This window comes from Geotrypetes seraphini, chromosome 6, assembly GCF_902459505.1.
Source record: "Geotrypetes seraphini chromosome 6, aGeoSer1.1, whole genome shotgun sequence".
Taxonomy (NCBI): Eukaryota; Metazoa; Chordata; class Amphibia; order Gymnophiona; family Dermophiidae; genus Geotrypetes; species Geotrypetes seraphini.
Genome location: NC_047089.1, coordinates 191680621 through 191693205, shown reverse-complemented (window position 1 = coordinate 191693205; position 12585 = coordinate 191680621). Strand labels below are relative to the sequence as shown.

The 12585-nt window shown below is 45.2% G+C and overlaps 1 protein-coding gene across 1 annotated transcript in view; it reads right to left on the bottom strand.

Moving 5' to 3' along the window:
• The window catches only part of LOC117362933 (disintegrin and metalloproteinase domain-containing protein 9-like), a 570152-nt gene that overhangs the window by 259890 nt on the left and 297677 nt on the right, over window positions 1-12585 (bottom strand). Inside the window, exon 7 of the mRNA XM_033950023.1 lies at window positions 5225-5397. Within this exon, the coding sequence (XP_033805914.1) occupies window positions 5225-5397 (173 nt within the window). The remainder of the gene's footprint in view (window positions 1-5224; window positions 5398-12585) is intronic.

Below are 12585 nucleotides of genomic sequence, written 5' to 3'. Positions count from 1 at the left end.
ATTCTAATAATAAACAATATCTGATTGGGAAAAATTTGTGCAATTGTCATTATTCCTGAACACCTAAGGGTAGGGTTAGCACAGTACGCTGCTTAAGGGCTGGCCAGTCACCAAGAATCAGCTTGGAGAAGCATAAGTAGACTGAAAACTGAAGGCAGGCACAGGAAGGACAGGGTGGGGTGTCTAGAATAACGTTTCTCAACTCGGTCCTGAAGTACCCCCTTGCCAGTCAGGTTTTCAGGATATTCACAATGAATATGCATGAAAGAAATTTGCATATAATGGAGGCAATGTATGCAAATCAAGAAGTTTATGCATATTCAATGTGGATATCCTGAAAACCTGACTGGCAAGGGAGTACTCCAGGACCGAATTGAGAAACACTGGTCTAGAATGTCTCACCTATCTACTAGAAAAGAGCTTACCAGATAAACACATAATCTTTTTCCAGTGCAATAAGTGTGACATTCTAGACAACAAGATAACAAAAGCAGCCCCCTTAAATTAGCTAGGGTGGGCTTGCTGTGCTGGCCTTTAAGATCGAGGACCCGAAGGCCGAGTACTGCCCGACAGCAACATCCACTCTGTAGAACTTGGCAAACGTGTGAAGCGAAGATCACATGGTTGTACAGCAAATTTCTTCAGAAGGAACAACTCGAGCTTCGGCACATGACGAAGCCACGCTCCTGACGGAAACTGGAGACTTTCCCTGTCAGAATATAAGCTGACAAAATGGCCTTACGAATTGTCACCGGCCAGGATCCGCGTAATCCTTACAGTGGCCCTCCACCAGGTGGCAGTAAAAAGAAACTAGATATGCTTCTGCAATGAGGCAGAAGGCCTACAGGAGGTGCTGGTCTGAACCACTGAGCACTCCAATTTTCAGACAACCCAGACACTCTAAATGCACAATAGTACAAAACACAAAAGAGTTCCGTTTTCAAAATGGAAAAATAATGGTTTATTATACAAGCCTTCGCATGCAAAACCAATTGCAAAGAATAAAGCAGTTTAAAAAAACCATAAACAATAATGGCCAGCAGCAATAACAGATGGTAATGGCTCACTCTTCAATGGAGAGAGACTGCTCAGTATCTGCCAGGTTCCAAGATGGCCACTGTGGTTCTGGCAGTTTGTAGCTGGGCCATGTTCGATTTCCAGCTTGTGGTAACTTTCAGGTTTTTCTTCAAAATAAAAGAAGGCAAAAATCAATAGTTACTTCAGTGCATTGTTTTAGCTGATTGCATCAGGCTTTAGTCAATGTTCTTATCAAACCAGGTAAGTATTTTAACCTTTGCAGTTTAGGAAAAAAGGTCTTAATTGGCAGCTTTTCTTTAAAGCAGAAAAAAACATTTAAGGCAAAAAGGAAAAATACAATATTAAAGTCTTGCCTGTGGCAGTTCTCCTGAAGCCACTACATCCAGCTTCCTAAATCCTTCACCAGTGGCAAAAGAGTGCCTCCTAGCACAACTAACAAAAAGGTATCCAAAGTTCAAAAATAAACCAGAAATGTCCCCAAACAAACACTCAGTGTCATAAGGGCGTTACGGGCACTTCACTCACTTGTGCACAGCTTTCTATGAGAGAGAGAGAGAGAGAAGCTTCAAGTAGTAATGCACCCAGTAGCAAATCTCTTCAATCCTAAACACAGATGTTTAAAAACCAGCTCCATAGCTTCTCCCAGCCCTGTTTCAAATGAGCTGGTGTGTGGACAGCTCTGGGTCAATTCTCCAGCTTCAGACACATCTACCATGTCCACGTCAGGGCTTCTCTCAGACTGGTGGCTGCAAGGAGGCATTATTCTGGGTTCTGTTCTGCTCCTCCTGGGCAGGAACACATGGGTGCTGCTTCCTTCCGGTTGCTGGTCTCTCTGATGTTTCCTTTACTACTCTCTTTACTGCCTCACTGTGCTGTCTCAGGGTCAGGTTTAAATAGGGAAGATCTTGCCTAGAGCTGCATGGGATAGGAATAGCAAGGTACTCTCTCTGCCTCCCCCTTTGGTGAGACTGCAGATTGCAGTCAGAAAAAAAAACCTGCTGTTTTTTCTGTGGGGTCAAATGGCTTCTTTGTGCTTTCCCTTGGTGCTGCACTGGGCTTGCTTGCAAATGATCCAGGCTATGGGAACTGGACCTAGGATAGATAGCCCTGCTTGCTTGCTCATCGGGGAAACTATCCTGATGGGCTCTAAGCCCCTTTAATCCTGGCTTGCCCTGATAATTCCCCTGTGGCAAATTGGGAATGTCACTAGAATTGCCACAGAATTCATATAGATATTGTGGCCTTAGAAGAAAGATCATCCCGCTTAACTGAATGAGTCAGCACAAACAGATGGTCAGATATCTGAAACTCGTTAGTGACCTCCAAATAACGTAGAAGCACTCTACACACGTCCAATTTCTTCAGCAGGTGATCCTGAGTTCTGGAACCTGTCAGTTGAAAAGCAGACACACTTTCTAATTGACATGGAAAGCTGAAACAACCCTCAGCAAAAAGGAAGGAACTGTCCGAAAATAACCCCCCATCTCTGAAATATGGAGAAAAGGGTCTCTACAAGACAACACCTGCAGTTCAGAAACCCTACAGGCAGAGGTGATGGCGACAAGAAAAACAGTCTTGAGGGTTAAATCCAAGAGTGAGGCATCCCGAAGAGGCTCAAAGGGAGCTCCACCAAGGCCCAAGAGCACCAAATTAAGGTCCCAAGCCGGAAAAGGATTCTTAACGGGTGACCGGACCTGAAAAGCCCCCTTCAAGAATCAAGCAACATCCAAATATGATGCCAAAAATAACCGACTGTCATGGGATCTAAAATGGGATAGTCCAGCCACCTAAACCCACAGAGATGCCATAGTGAGGCCTTTATCCAAGCCAGCCTGAAGAAAAGCGAGAATCCGTGCGACCGGAGCCAAATAAGTATCCACCTGGTCTTGGGCACACCAGTGCTGGAAGATCTTCCACGCCTTAGCATAGGCCAACATTCTGGATGACTTCTTAGCTCTGAGAAGCGCACCAACCACTGGAGATGAACATCCTTTATGTTCCAGGGCAGCGCGCTCAAGAGACATGCCGTAAGCGCAAAGCGACCTGGATCTTCCATGGCCAATAGATCCTGACAGAGAAGGTCTGGATAGATGCTCAGACGGAGACTGCATCCCATGTGCAGCTGCAGCAGATCCACGTACCACGGTCTTTGAGGCTAATCAGACCCCACCTGAATGATGCGCCCAGGATGACCCATAACCCTCCGAAGGACTCTGCCGATCATCAGCCAAGGAGGAAAGACAGAGAACTCCTGGAGGCCACGGCTGCACTAGAGCCTTGAGCCCCTCGCTTCTGGGCTCGAATCTGCAACTGAAGAAGTACTGTGCCTTCATGTTCCTTGTTGTGGCCATGAGGTTGAAGCTGGGCTGCCTCCAGCGCCGCACAATTGCTCAGGTGAGAGTGCCCACTTGCCCAGAGATTCAGAGTCTGTTGGCTTGGAAAATTCGCTTGAACAATGTCCACTCCAGCCACATGTGCTGCTGTCAGCATCAGAAGATGATGTTCTGCCCAAAGGAAAAGCAGACAGGCTTCCTGAGTTAAGAGAGAACAATTGACATAGGCCACCGCAGTCGCATTGTCGGAAAAGACCCAGACTGTCTGTCCCTCCATGGTAACCTGCAATGCTCTCAGGGCGAGATGAATGGCCTTGAGCTCCAGACAATCGATATACTTCGTCTCAGAAAAAGTGGTCAAACAGCCCTGAAGAGGACGATGATTGCAGGGCGCTCCCCAGTCCCCAAGGCTGGCATCTGTCATCACCACAGTACAGGAGGCAACGTGCCTCCATCCCAGCAAGTATTCTGGCAAAAAATTATTTTTGAAGAAGCAGGGAGAAGATGAAAAAAATAGGATCACAAAAAATTCAAGATGGCCACCGGCACCGAATTCACACCAAAAATGCGCTAAAATAAACACTTCCTGAAAATAAAAAATGGCGATTTTAGGTTTTTTTCAGGTGGGGGAACACAGGGGAATACTTGAAAACACTGAAAATCCCTTGAAATTAACTTTTCAAAATCGCTGTGAGAGCCTGTCAACTCTGCTTTACTCACCAGAGACATTGGGCTGCACCTGCTTCCAGCTCTGAGTCAGTAGCTGGCTAGAATTCACTGCCACACTGCTGGGAAAGCCTTCTCCAAGGTGATCTTTGGGCTGCCAGTCAGACTGCACTGTCTGACAAAGCCTCCACCCATGCAGACCACTGGATGCGCACCAGGACAGGTGGAGGCGCACAAACACAGCCGGCATGCTGCAGGACACTACTGAGCTCCCTAAGTGTGTTTAACATTCTGTGCTCAACCCTCGGTAAGACAACTTCAGGGATGGCCCTGAGCTCCAAAGATTACTATGCAACCTGGCCAACAGGTATCCAAAAAGGATTGGCCTATCAGCTACAGACCGAAATCTGTGAATTCACAAGCAGGCAGAGCTTCCAAATTGCTGTAGACACAAAAATATCCGCAAAGGGGACAAAGCTATGTTGAAGTAAAATAATAAATATGAGGAGAGCAAAACACACACAGCTGCAGCCATGTGTACAGAAGGCGCTAAGCTAGAAGGCGCTAAGCTGATCTGTGAAGTACACTGGAGGCAGAGTGAAAAATCCAGAGTGGCTTCCTTCTGCAGTCCATGCGAGTATGGAGAAATAACCCTGTTGTCTAGATTGTCTTACCTATTGCACTGGAAAAAGGATCCCTTAGATCAGTATATCGCAAACTGTGTGCCACACAACTTTGCCCCTTGAGATTTCAGGTGTGCCGTGAGACACCAGGGAGCAGGAGAGACATCAGCGCTGGCTGACTGCCTACAGGATGTGCCTCTCGAGAGGCACATCCTGTAAGCAGACAGCCACCGCCAGTGCCTCTCCTCCTCCCTGCGCCTCTTATTTTTCAAGACTCCCCACTGGCAGCTCAGGGCCCTGTCTGGAAGGTCTCCGTACATGTCAACGTCATGACATCATGCATGTATCTGACATCATTGCAGCGACATCCACACACTTCCAGGTGCCCTTGAGCCATGGCCACCAGTTTAGTGTGCCTCAGCTTGTAAAGTTTGCGAGACACTGCCTTAGATACTTACCCACTATGAACTACAGTAGAATAATACAAAAACCCACAGTTGTAAGATGGTTTCTTTTGCATGTGTTGAAACTACAAAAAGATACATATGAAAAAGAGTTTCTTACAGGATTAAGCATGCTTCATCATAGTGCATTCGATCTCGGAAGTGCTGTGATGTCCACTGTCTAAAATCCATAAGAACTTCTTCACCTACTTCTTGCACAATATCTATCAAGCTCTCATTTGTCCAGATTTCTATTCCAAGCAGAACGAAATCAATATTTAATGTATCATACATCTGTAAATACATAATTGCATTAGAAAACAATTACTACAAATAACTAAAAGTGATTACTGGTAATAACTTTGGTAAGCGCATGTGAGAGATTCCTGGCTGAGTTTTCCAGGAATCCTACACATTCCCCCAATCAGCACACATAAACTACTTTAGAAGATTCAACAAAATGTTTTATTGAGACATCTGCTTGAGCCTATTCCCTCATAGGCTCAGGAAAGGCAAAGATATACTTTTAACTTTTATATCTCGTATCTAGTGCAGCAGCCTGTACACTTTGGGCAGTTAGCCATATTACATTCAGTACAGCAACCTCAGCTTTTGGTCAATTTCCCCGGTTCGCTCAGGTTTAAAGCACCATAAGTCTGATTCCTACTTTACTTGTTAAATAGTCCAAACAGAACAACATTTAGGAGAAAGAAACCCCTTTCCTCCAACAACAGTCTCAACTTGCTTCAGCTCAGCTGCAATACCCCAAACACAGGACAGTCACCTTTAAACAAGTAGGTTCAGTTTACAGAGGTCTTGGATTAGAGGCTTACCTCTCTAGTGTTTACCTGGATGGGTTCTCGGCTAGCTTTCTCATTCCAGTCCTCCCCAGGGCTTGAATGCAGCCATGGCTAGGGGAGGTTTTTCTCACTCTGGGACCTCTTTGAATGATTCTCCTCTGTGGCAGATAAACATCTCCCTGCTGAGTCCCGCCCCCGGACTCAGCAGGGTTACCTTGTTAAGGTGGCTCAGCACTGAGCTATAAAGTCCAGTGTGGTCTGGGACACATAGTCCGATTAGCCTTGGGCTACAAGCTCCTGCTGTATGGAGATGGAATGGTAGCATTAGTGGAAGATAACCCCTTAGATTCCTATGGAGTCTAGTGTTTGTAGGAGGATGTCATGGTCTACCAGGTCGAAGGCTGCAGAGAGGTCTAGTTGTATGAGCAGGATTTTCTTGCCTGTACAGAGATGTTGTCTAGCTGTGTCTATTAGTGTTCCTAGTAGAGTCTCAGTACTGTAGTTGGTTCTGAAGCCAGACTGTGTGGGGTGGAGTAAGTTGTGGTTTTCTAGGAATGAGGTTAAGGTCATGGCTACGAGGCCTTCCATCAGCTTGATGTACAGTGGGATTGAGGCTATGGGTCTGTAGTTGGATGGTTGGTCCATTGTTCCTTTGGAGGTCTTTTAGTATCGGAGTTATGATGATTTCGCTGAGGTCTTGTGGGAAATGTCCATCTAAGGAGCAGGGAGCGGAATAGCGGCGAGCTCTGTGTTTGATGAGCTGCGGTTTGACTTCCTGCCCGCGTTATTCCTTCCTTTTGAGAAAGAAAGTTTGAAAAACGGCCTGTTTGACACAGGAAAGAGGAAAGATGAGTTAAGAAGAAGGAGAAGGATTAGTATCCTACAGCTTTTGTTGGGTCTCGTGATTGTGTGGAGATTTGGTGCTGTATTGATTTGTGAACAATATCCTGCACTTTTGCTTCATTGTTTACACGATTTTTTTGCATACCTGGATTTATTTGGACTCTATTTGAACTTTATTTCTCTTTTTGATTTTTGAAAAACCCCTCGGAGGTGAAGATTATTATTGTGATTTTCTGAACATGCTTTAAGGTTTCTTTTGTTGAATTTTCACCTGTTGCTTTAGCTAGTTCTTGAACTGATCTCAAGTTTTCATCTGTGTTGCTGTTTTAGTCACTTCTTGGACTGAACTTAAGTTTTTCACATTTTTTGCCCCCCCCCCCCCTTTTTCCCCATGATCATGAAGCCTGTGTCTTTGTTGTATGTTTTTGTCTTATATGTGTATATGTTAAAATTAATGGATTTTATATTTGATATTATGACATTGTTATATGAATAAAGTTTTGATTATCTTTATTATACATCTTTAAACATTTTCTGCTTGCTATTAACGGTTGATTGATTTATATTTTTAATGTGATTGATTGTGAGGGGTTTCTAGCTTTGAACTGAGCTTTAATGCCAAAAAGTGTAAGGTTATGCACTTTGGTAGCGGTAACCCCTGGCAGAACATACACCCTGAATGATGAAACCTTAACAAGAATTGTCGCAGAACGGGACCTGGGTGTAATCATCAGTGAAGATATGAAGACTACCAATCAAGTGGAGAAAGCTTCAACCAAAGCTAGACAAAGGCTGGGTTGCATCTGAAGAAGTTTTGTCAGCCGAAAGCCTGAAGTTATAATGCCGTTGTACAGGTCCATGGTGAGACCTCATCTGGAGTACTGTGTTCAGTTTTGGAGGCCACATTATCAGAAGGATGTGAAGAGGATGGAGTCGGTTCAGCGAATGGCCACTAAGATGGTATCAGGACTCAAGGATCTCCCGTATGAAGAACGTCTAAGAAGCTGAAGTTATATTCTCTCAAAGAACGCAGAAAAAGGGGAGACATGATAGAGACGTTCAAATATCTTACAGGCCGTACTGAGGTGGAGAAAGATATCTTTTTCCTTAATGGTCCCATGACAACAAGAGGGCATCCGCTCAAACTCAAGGGTAGGAGACTTCATGGCGACATCAGGAAGTACTTCTTCACCGAAAGGGTGGTTGATCGTTGGAATGGTCTTCCACGTCAGGTTGTCGAGGTCAACAACATGCTCGACTTCAAGAGACGATGGGATAAACATGTGGGTACACTCCGGGGAAATGCTTAAGGGGAGGGTTCTTTTAGGGAGAGGGTTCTTTGAGTGGGCAGACTTGTTGGGCCGACGACCCTTTTCTGCCGTCATACTCTATGTTTCTTCTCCTATTTGCTTTGAGTAGTATGTCTTTCTTTTTTCTTTGAGTTTGTATTTTTGGTTCATTATTCTCCATGCTGTTTTTGTGGATTCTTGGCTGCTTTTTCTCTATTTTATTTCTAATTGTCTACATTGTCTTGAGTTGGAGTAGTTCGTTGTCGAACCACTTGCCTAATTTTCTGTGGACTTTGGTTTTGGGTTTTTCTGGGGCTAGTTCGTCCAGGGTTGCAGTACTTAGATGGTTCCATTGTGAGATGAAGTCTTTGGGTATGTAGTGTTGGATTATGATGTCTGCTTTTGTCCGGAATATGATGGGATCGATATGTTTGCATGAGTTGTAGGTTATTTTTTGAGTAATTGGAATGCTTTTGTTATTGGTCCAATTGATTTCGAAGGAGTATGTGTAGTGATCAGACCAGAGGCAACGGTTCCATTTTCCATTCGGATCTCTGGTTGTGTGGGTTGTTGGGACATGTAGGCTGCGATGTCGAGTTGGTGTCCTTTTTCGTGTGTGGTTTGAGAATCTAGGATTTTATATGTTAATGCCTCAAGGTATGATAGTAAGGTTTCTACATGTTTGCAGGATTGGTTTTCGAGGTGGAGGTTGAGGTCTCCTAGAATTAGGTTGTAGATTGTCGTTAGTGAGTTTTGATATATGAATTCTTCAAATATTGGTTTTGCTGTGTTCCAGTTACTTGGGATTATGTAGCAGAGTATGCATGTTAGTGTTCCTTTGAGTAATGTGCTTGAAAGTTGACAGGCTAGTAAATCCATGAATGGGTTGGTTGTTTTGTCTTGTATTTTTAGGTTTATGGTGTTTCTGGCTATGCTGGCAATTCCTCCTCCTCTTTTGTTTTCTCTGCAGACCATTGTTAACTTGTGGCTCTTTGGGAAAACTTCAGTTATTCTGGGGTCCGAGTCAGAGGTAAGCCAGGTCTCTGTGAGGAAAAGGCAGTCTAGGTTATCTTTTTCCATCTAGTTTTTTATTCATTCTGTTTTGAGGCCTATGGCTCTGATGTTCATATATGCACATTTGAGAGTGGTGTAGTCTGTTGGTGTGTTGCGAGTTGTTTTCGGGTATATGAGTGATCTTTGGTGGGGTTGTATCTTGGTCTTGTATGGGTTTGTTGGTTTTCTTCTTGTTGATTGTGGGGCAGGTTGGTATGTGTAAGTCTGATGGTTTGAGTTTCTGTCTAGAGAATGACACGGGGAAAAAATCTGTCCCCGTCACCGCCCCGTCACCGGCCCACCATCCTCTGCACCGCCCCGTCACCGCCGTTCCCTTCACCGCCCCGTCACCGTCACCGCCATCCCTTTCACCGCCCCGTCACCGCCACTGCCATCCCATTCACCGCCCCGTCACCGTCCCCGCTGCATCCATATAAGCCTTAGTACTGTAATATTTAGCTTATTCCTTTCTTATAAATCAAAGTTCCTGCTGCTGAACTAGAGAAAGAGATGTTCAGCTGGCAGGGCTTTGTTTATAAATTTTTATCAACACAACTAATATACTATTTTATCCTAAAGCAAAAAATAAATAAATAAATATAATTTTTTTTTTCTACCTTTGTTGTCTGGTTTCTGCTTTCCACATCTTCTCATTGAATTCCTTCCATCCACTGTGTGTCTTCTCTCTGCGTCTTCCATTTGCTGTTACTGTGCCTCTCCCTTAACCCCCCCCCCCCAATTGGTCTAGCACCCATCTTCTTCCCTCCGCTCCCCCATAGTCTGGCATCTGTCTTCTTCCCACTCTGTCTTCCACATTTCCCTTGGGGGTCTGTTCCTCTCCACCCTCCTTCAATGTCTGTTCTATTCCTTTCCACCACCACCCTTCCCTCCCTCCTTTACCATCTGTTCCTTTCTACTACCCTTCAGCTCCTCTCGCATGGCCTATCTACCTTCCTTCCTCTTATTTTCATGGCACGTTACAATGTAATTTGTGCAAGCCACTGGAGCCTGCAAGCTCGGTCCCTGTCCCATCCCCACAAACCATCTCGCTTCTGTGCTCCTATTTTCTCCATTTCTAATATCTCCCCTATGTATCTGTCATTGCCCCCTCTGTGTCCATATACCATCCCCATGGCATGTCCCCTTTATGTCTCTGTCCCTATGCCCCATGCACATAATTTCCCCTCTTTCTGTTACCTTCCTGTGTCCAGATTTCCCCTATCTTCCTCTTCCATACCAGTGTGTCTCTTCTTTTCAACCCCATCTAGCTTTTTTCCCTCTTTCTTCCCCTCCCCCCCTGCTTCTAGCATCTGGCTCACCTGCCAGTCCTTCCCTTTCTTTCCTGCTGTGGGTTTTTCTTTCCGACTTCATCCCCTTGGCCCAGAATCCTTTTCCCTTTCACTCCCTCCTTCCAATTTGAGCCGGGAACACTAGCGATCGCACGGTCCCCGCAGCCACTACCTGCCTGCCCAATCGATCCTAGTGTTTAGCCAGCTCTCTCCCTTCTCCTCACCTTAGTTTATAGGTTTTCTTTTTCGGCGACCTGCACGCTTTCCCAAAGAGCCGCGCACGCGCGGCTGCTCATTGTTCAATCTTCTGCTCTGCTGCAACTTCCTGTTTCCGGTTGCGTCAGAGCAGAAGATCGAAACTGAGCAGCAGCGGGTGCGCGGCTCTCTGATAGCGTGCGGGTCGCCGAAAAAGAAAATCTACAAACTAAGATGAGGAGAAGGGAGAGAGCTGGCTAAACACTAGAATCGATTGGGCAGGCGGGTGTGAGCTGCGGGGACCGCGCGATCCTTCATGCCTCACTGTGGGGACAAGACCATTCACCGCCCCGCGGGCGGTGAATGGCCTTGTCCCCGTCGCCGCAGCGACTGCTAGTTTTCTTCCCCGTTTTCGGCGGGTGACCCGCGGCTAAAATGTGGTGGCCGCGGGTAAACCGCCACCGTGTCATTCTCTATTTCTGTCTATTGTGAGATGCCAGGTTGGTTGGGTAATTCCCTTGGAATTTGCGATAGTTGGTATTGGAAAGATGTTAGCAGTTGCTTTCCAGTTGGTTAGGAGCAGGGTTATTAGTAGGATTGCTTATGGGTATTTTGGTGGTGTGGTTCTCATGGTGGTGCTAAGTGTTGTGACCATCTTGACCTCTTCCACTGGTGTGGGTTAGGGACCCCTACAAACCATAACAGTGGGCAATGTTCCCTCTAAACTGCATGGATGTGTGGCTGCGCACCTTTTAGCAGGAGACCGCGCAGCTATTCAGCCCCACCACACAGCCAGTACCACTCCTCCATCTTGTGCTTGAAGTTTTTTGCCTCCTTGGCTATTTTCTCCTCATTTACTGCCTTATGGCACCTGCGTTGATGTTGTTTGTGCATATTCCAGTTTTCGTAAGTTTTTGATCTTTTCCATTCCTTAAATGAAGTTTTTTGTCCCTGATTGCTTCCTTTACCTCTACAGTGAGCCACGCATGTGAAAATATATAGCCTGCTGCCCTTGGAGAACACCTGCTACAGATAAGTAACTTTACTTTCTCAGCAGACAAGCAGGCCTTCCTATTCTCACATTTGGGAATACCTAGCCACTAGGCTCCCTGAAAACAAGTTTAGGACAATAAGGACTCAAAATGTCAAGGCTTGTTTAGTAATTAATCTGAAAAATGAATAAAAAATGAGGAACACACCCTCAGTCCAACTCCAAAAAGAGTCCAAATTAGTAACAAAAAAAAAACCCACCACCCTTTTTTCCCTTGCAGTTCCTGGGTTCTGCCTGCAAAATCTCACTTCTGACACCACCTCTGTGGCTACCGGGCCCTAATTAGGCTGATAGCGCCCCTAGTGGACCACAGGATAACTGCTCCGGATGCGCTACTTAATAGGGAGACCAGCCCTATAGGCAAGGTATTAAGCAAACAAAATCAAAAAGAAATCATGAAACCAGTCACACATTGAATGCTGTATTTTCAATCCTTAGCAATATTCTTATTCAGGATGGTTTATTGTATAAGAGTTCAAAACAAAATGGCAAAAACCAAACAAAAACTTATAGCAAAAATCCTAGTCAGCAGTTCAGGCTTTTCAAAAGTCACTGTGTCTTAGCAATCCAGCATAGCCTTCAGAAACTAGGCCTCGCCTGGGCCTAGGCCTTACTCTGGCCCTCAAATCAGGCCTGCTCAAAATGGTGCTCAAAAGTCCAGCTACATTAACCCATTATCATTTACTGCATAGCTTTTCAAACTCCAAAAACCAAAAATAAATGTCCAGGAAGCCTTCAGCTCTGCTCCTGAGCTGAGGGAGAATTGCCAAGTTTGTCTTCACTGCTAACAAAGCTTTCATATAATCCTGCCCAAGGTCTTAACAAACTTCTCCCCACACAATTCTCATTTCCTTTGAATTTCTCCATTCAAAATTGTAATTCCACCAAGCAAAACATTTACAATCAAAACTGTGAGAGCTCCAGCCACAGAAACTTAGGTAGCATAAAAAGGTGTCCTGCCC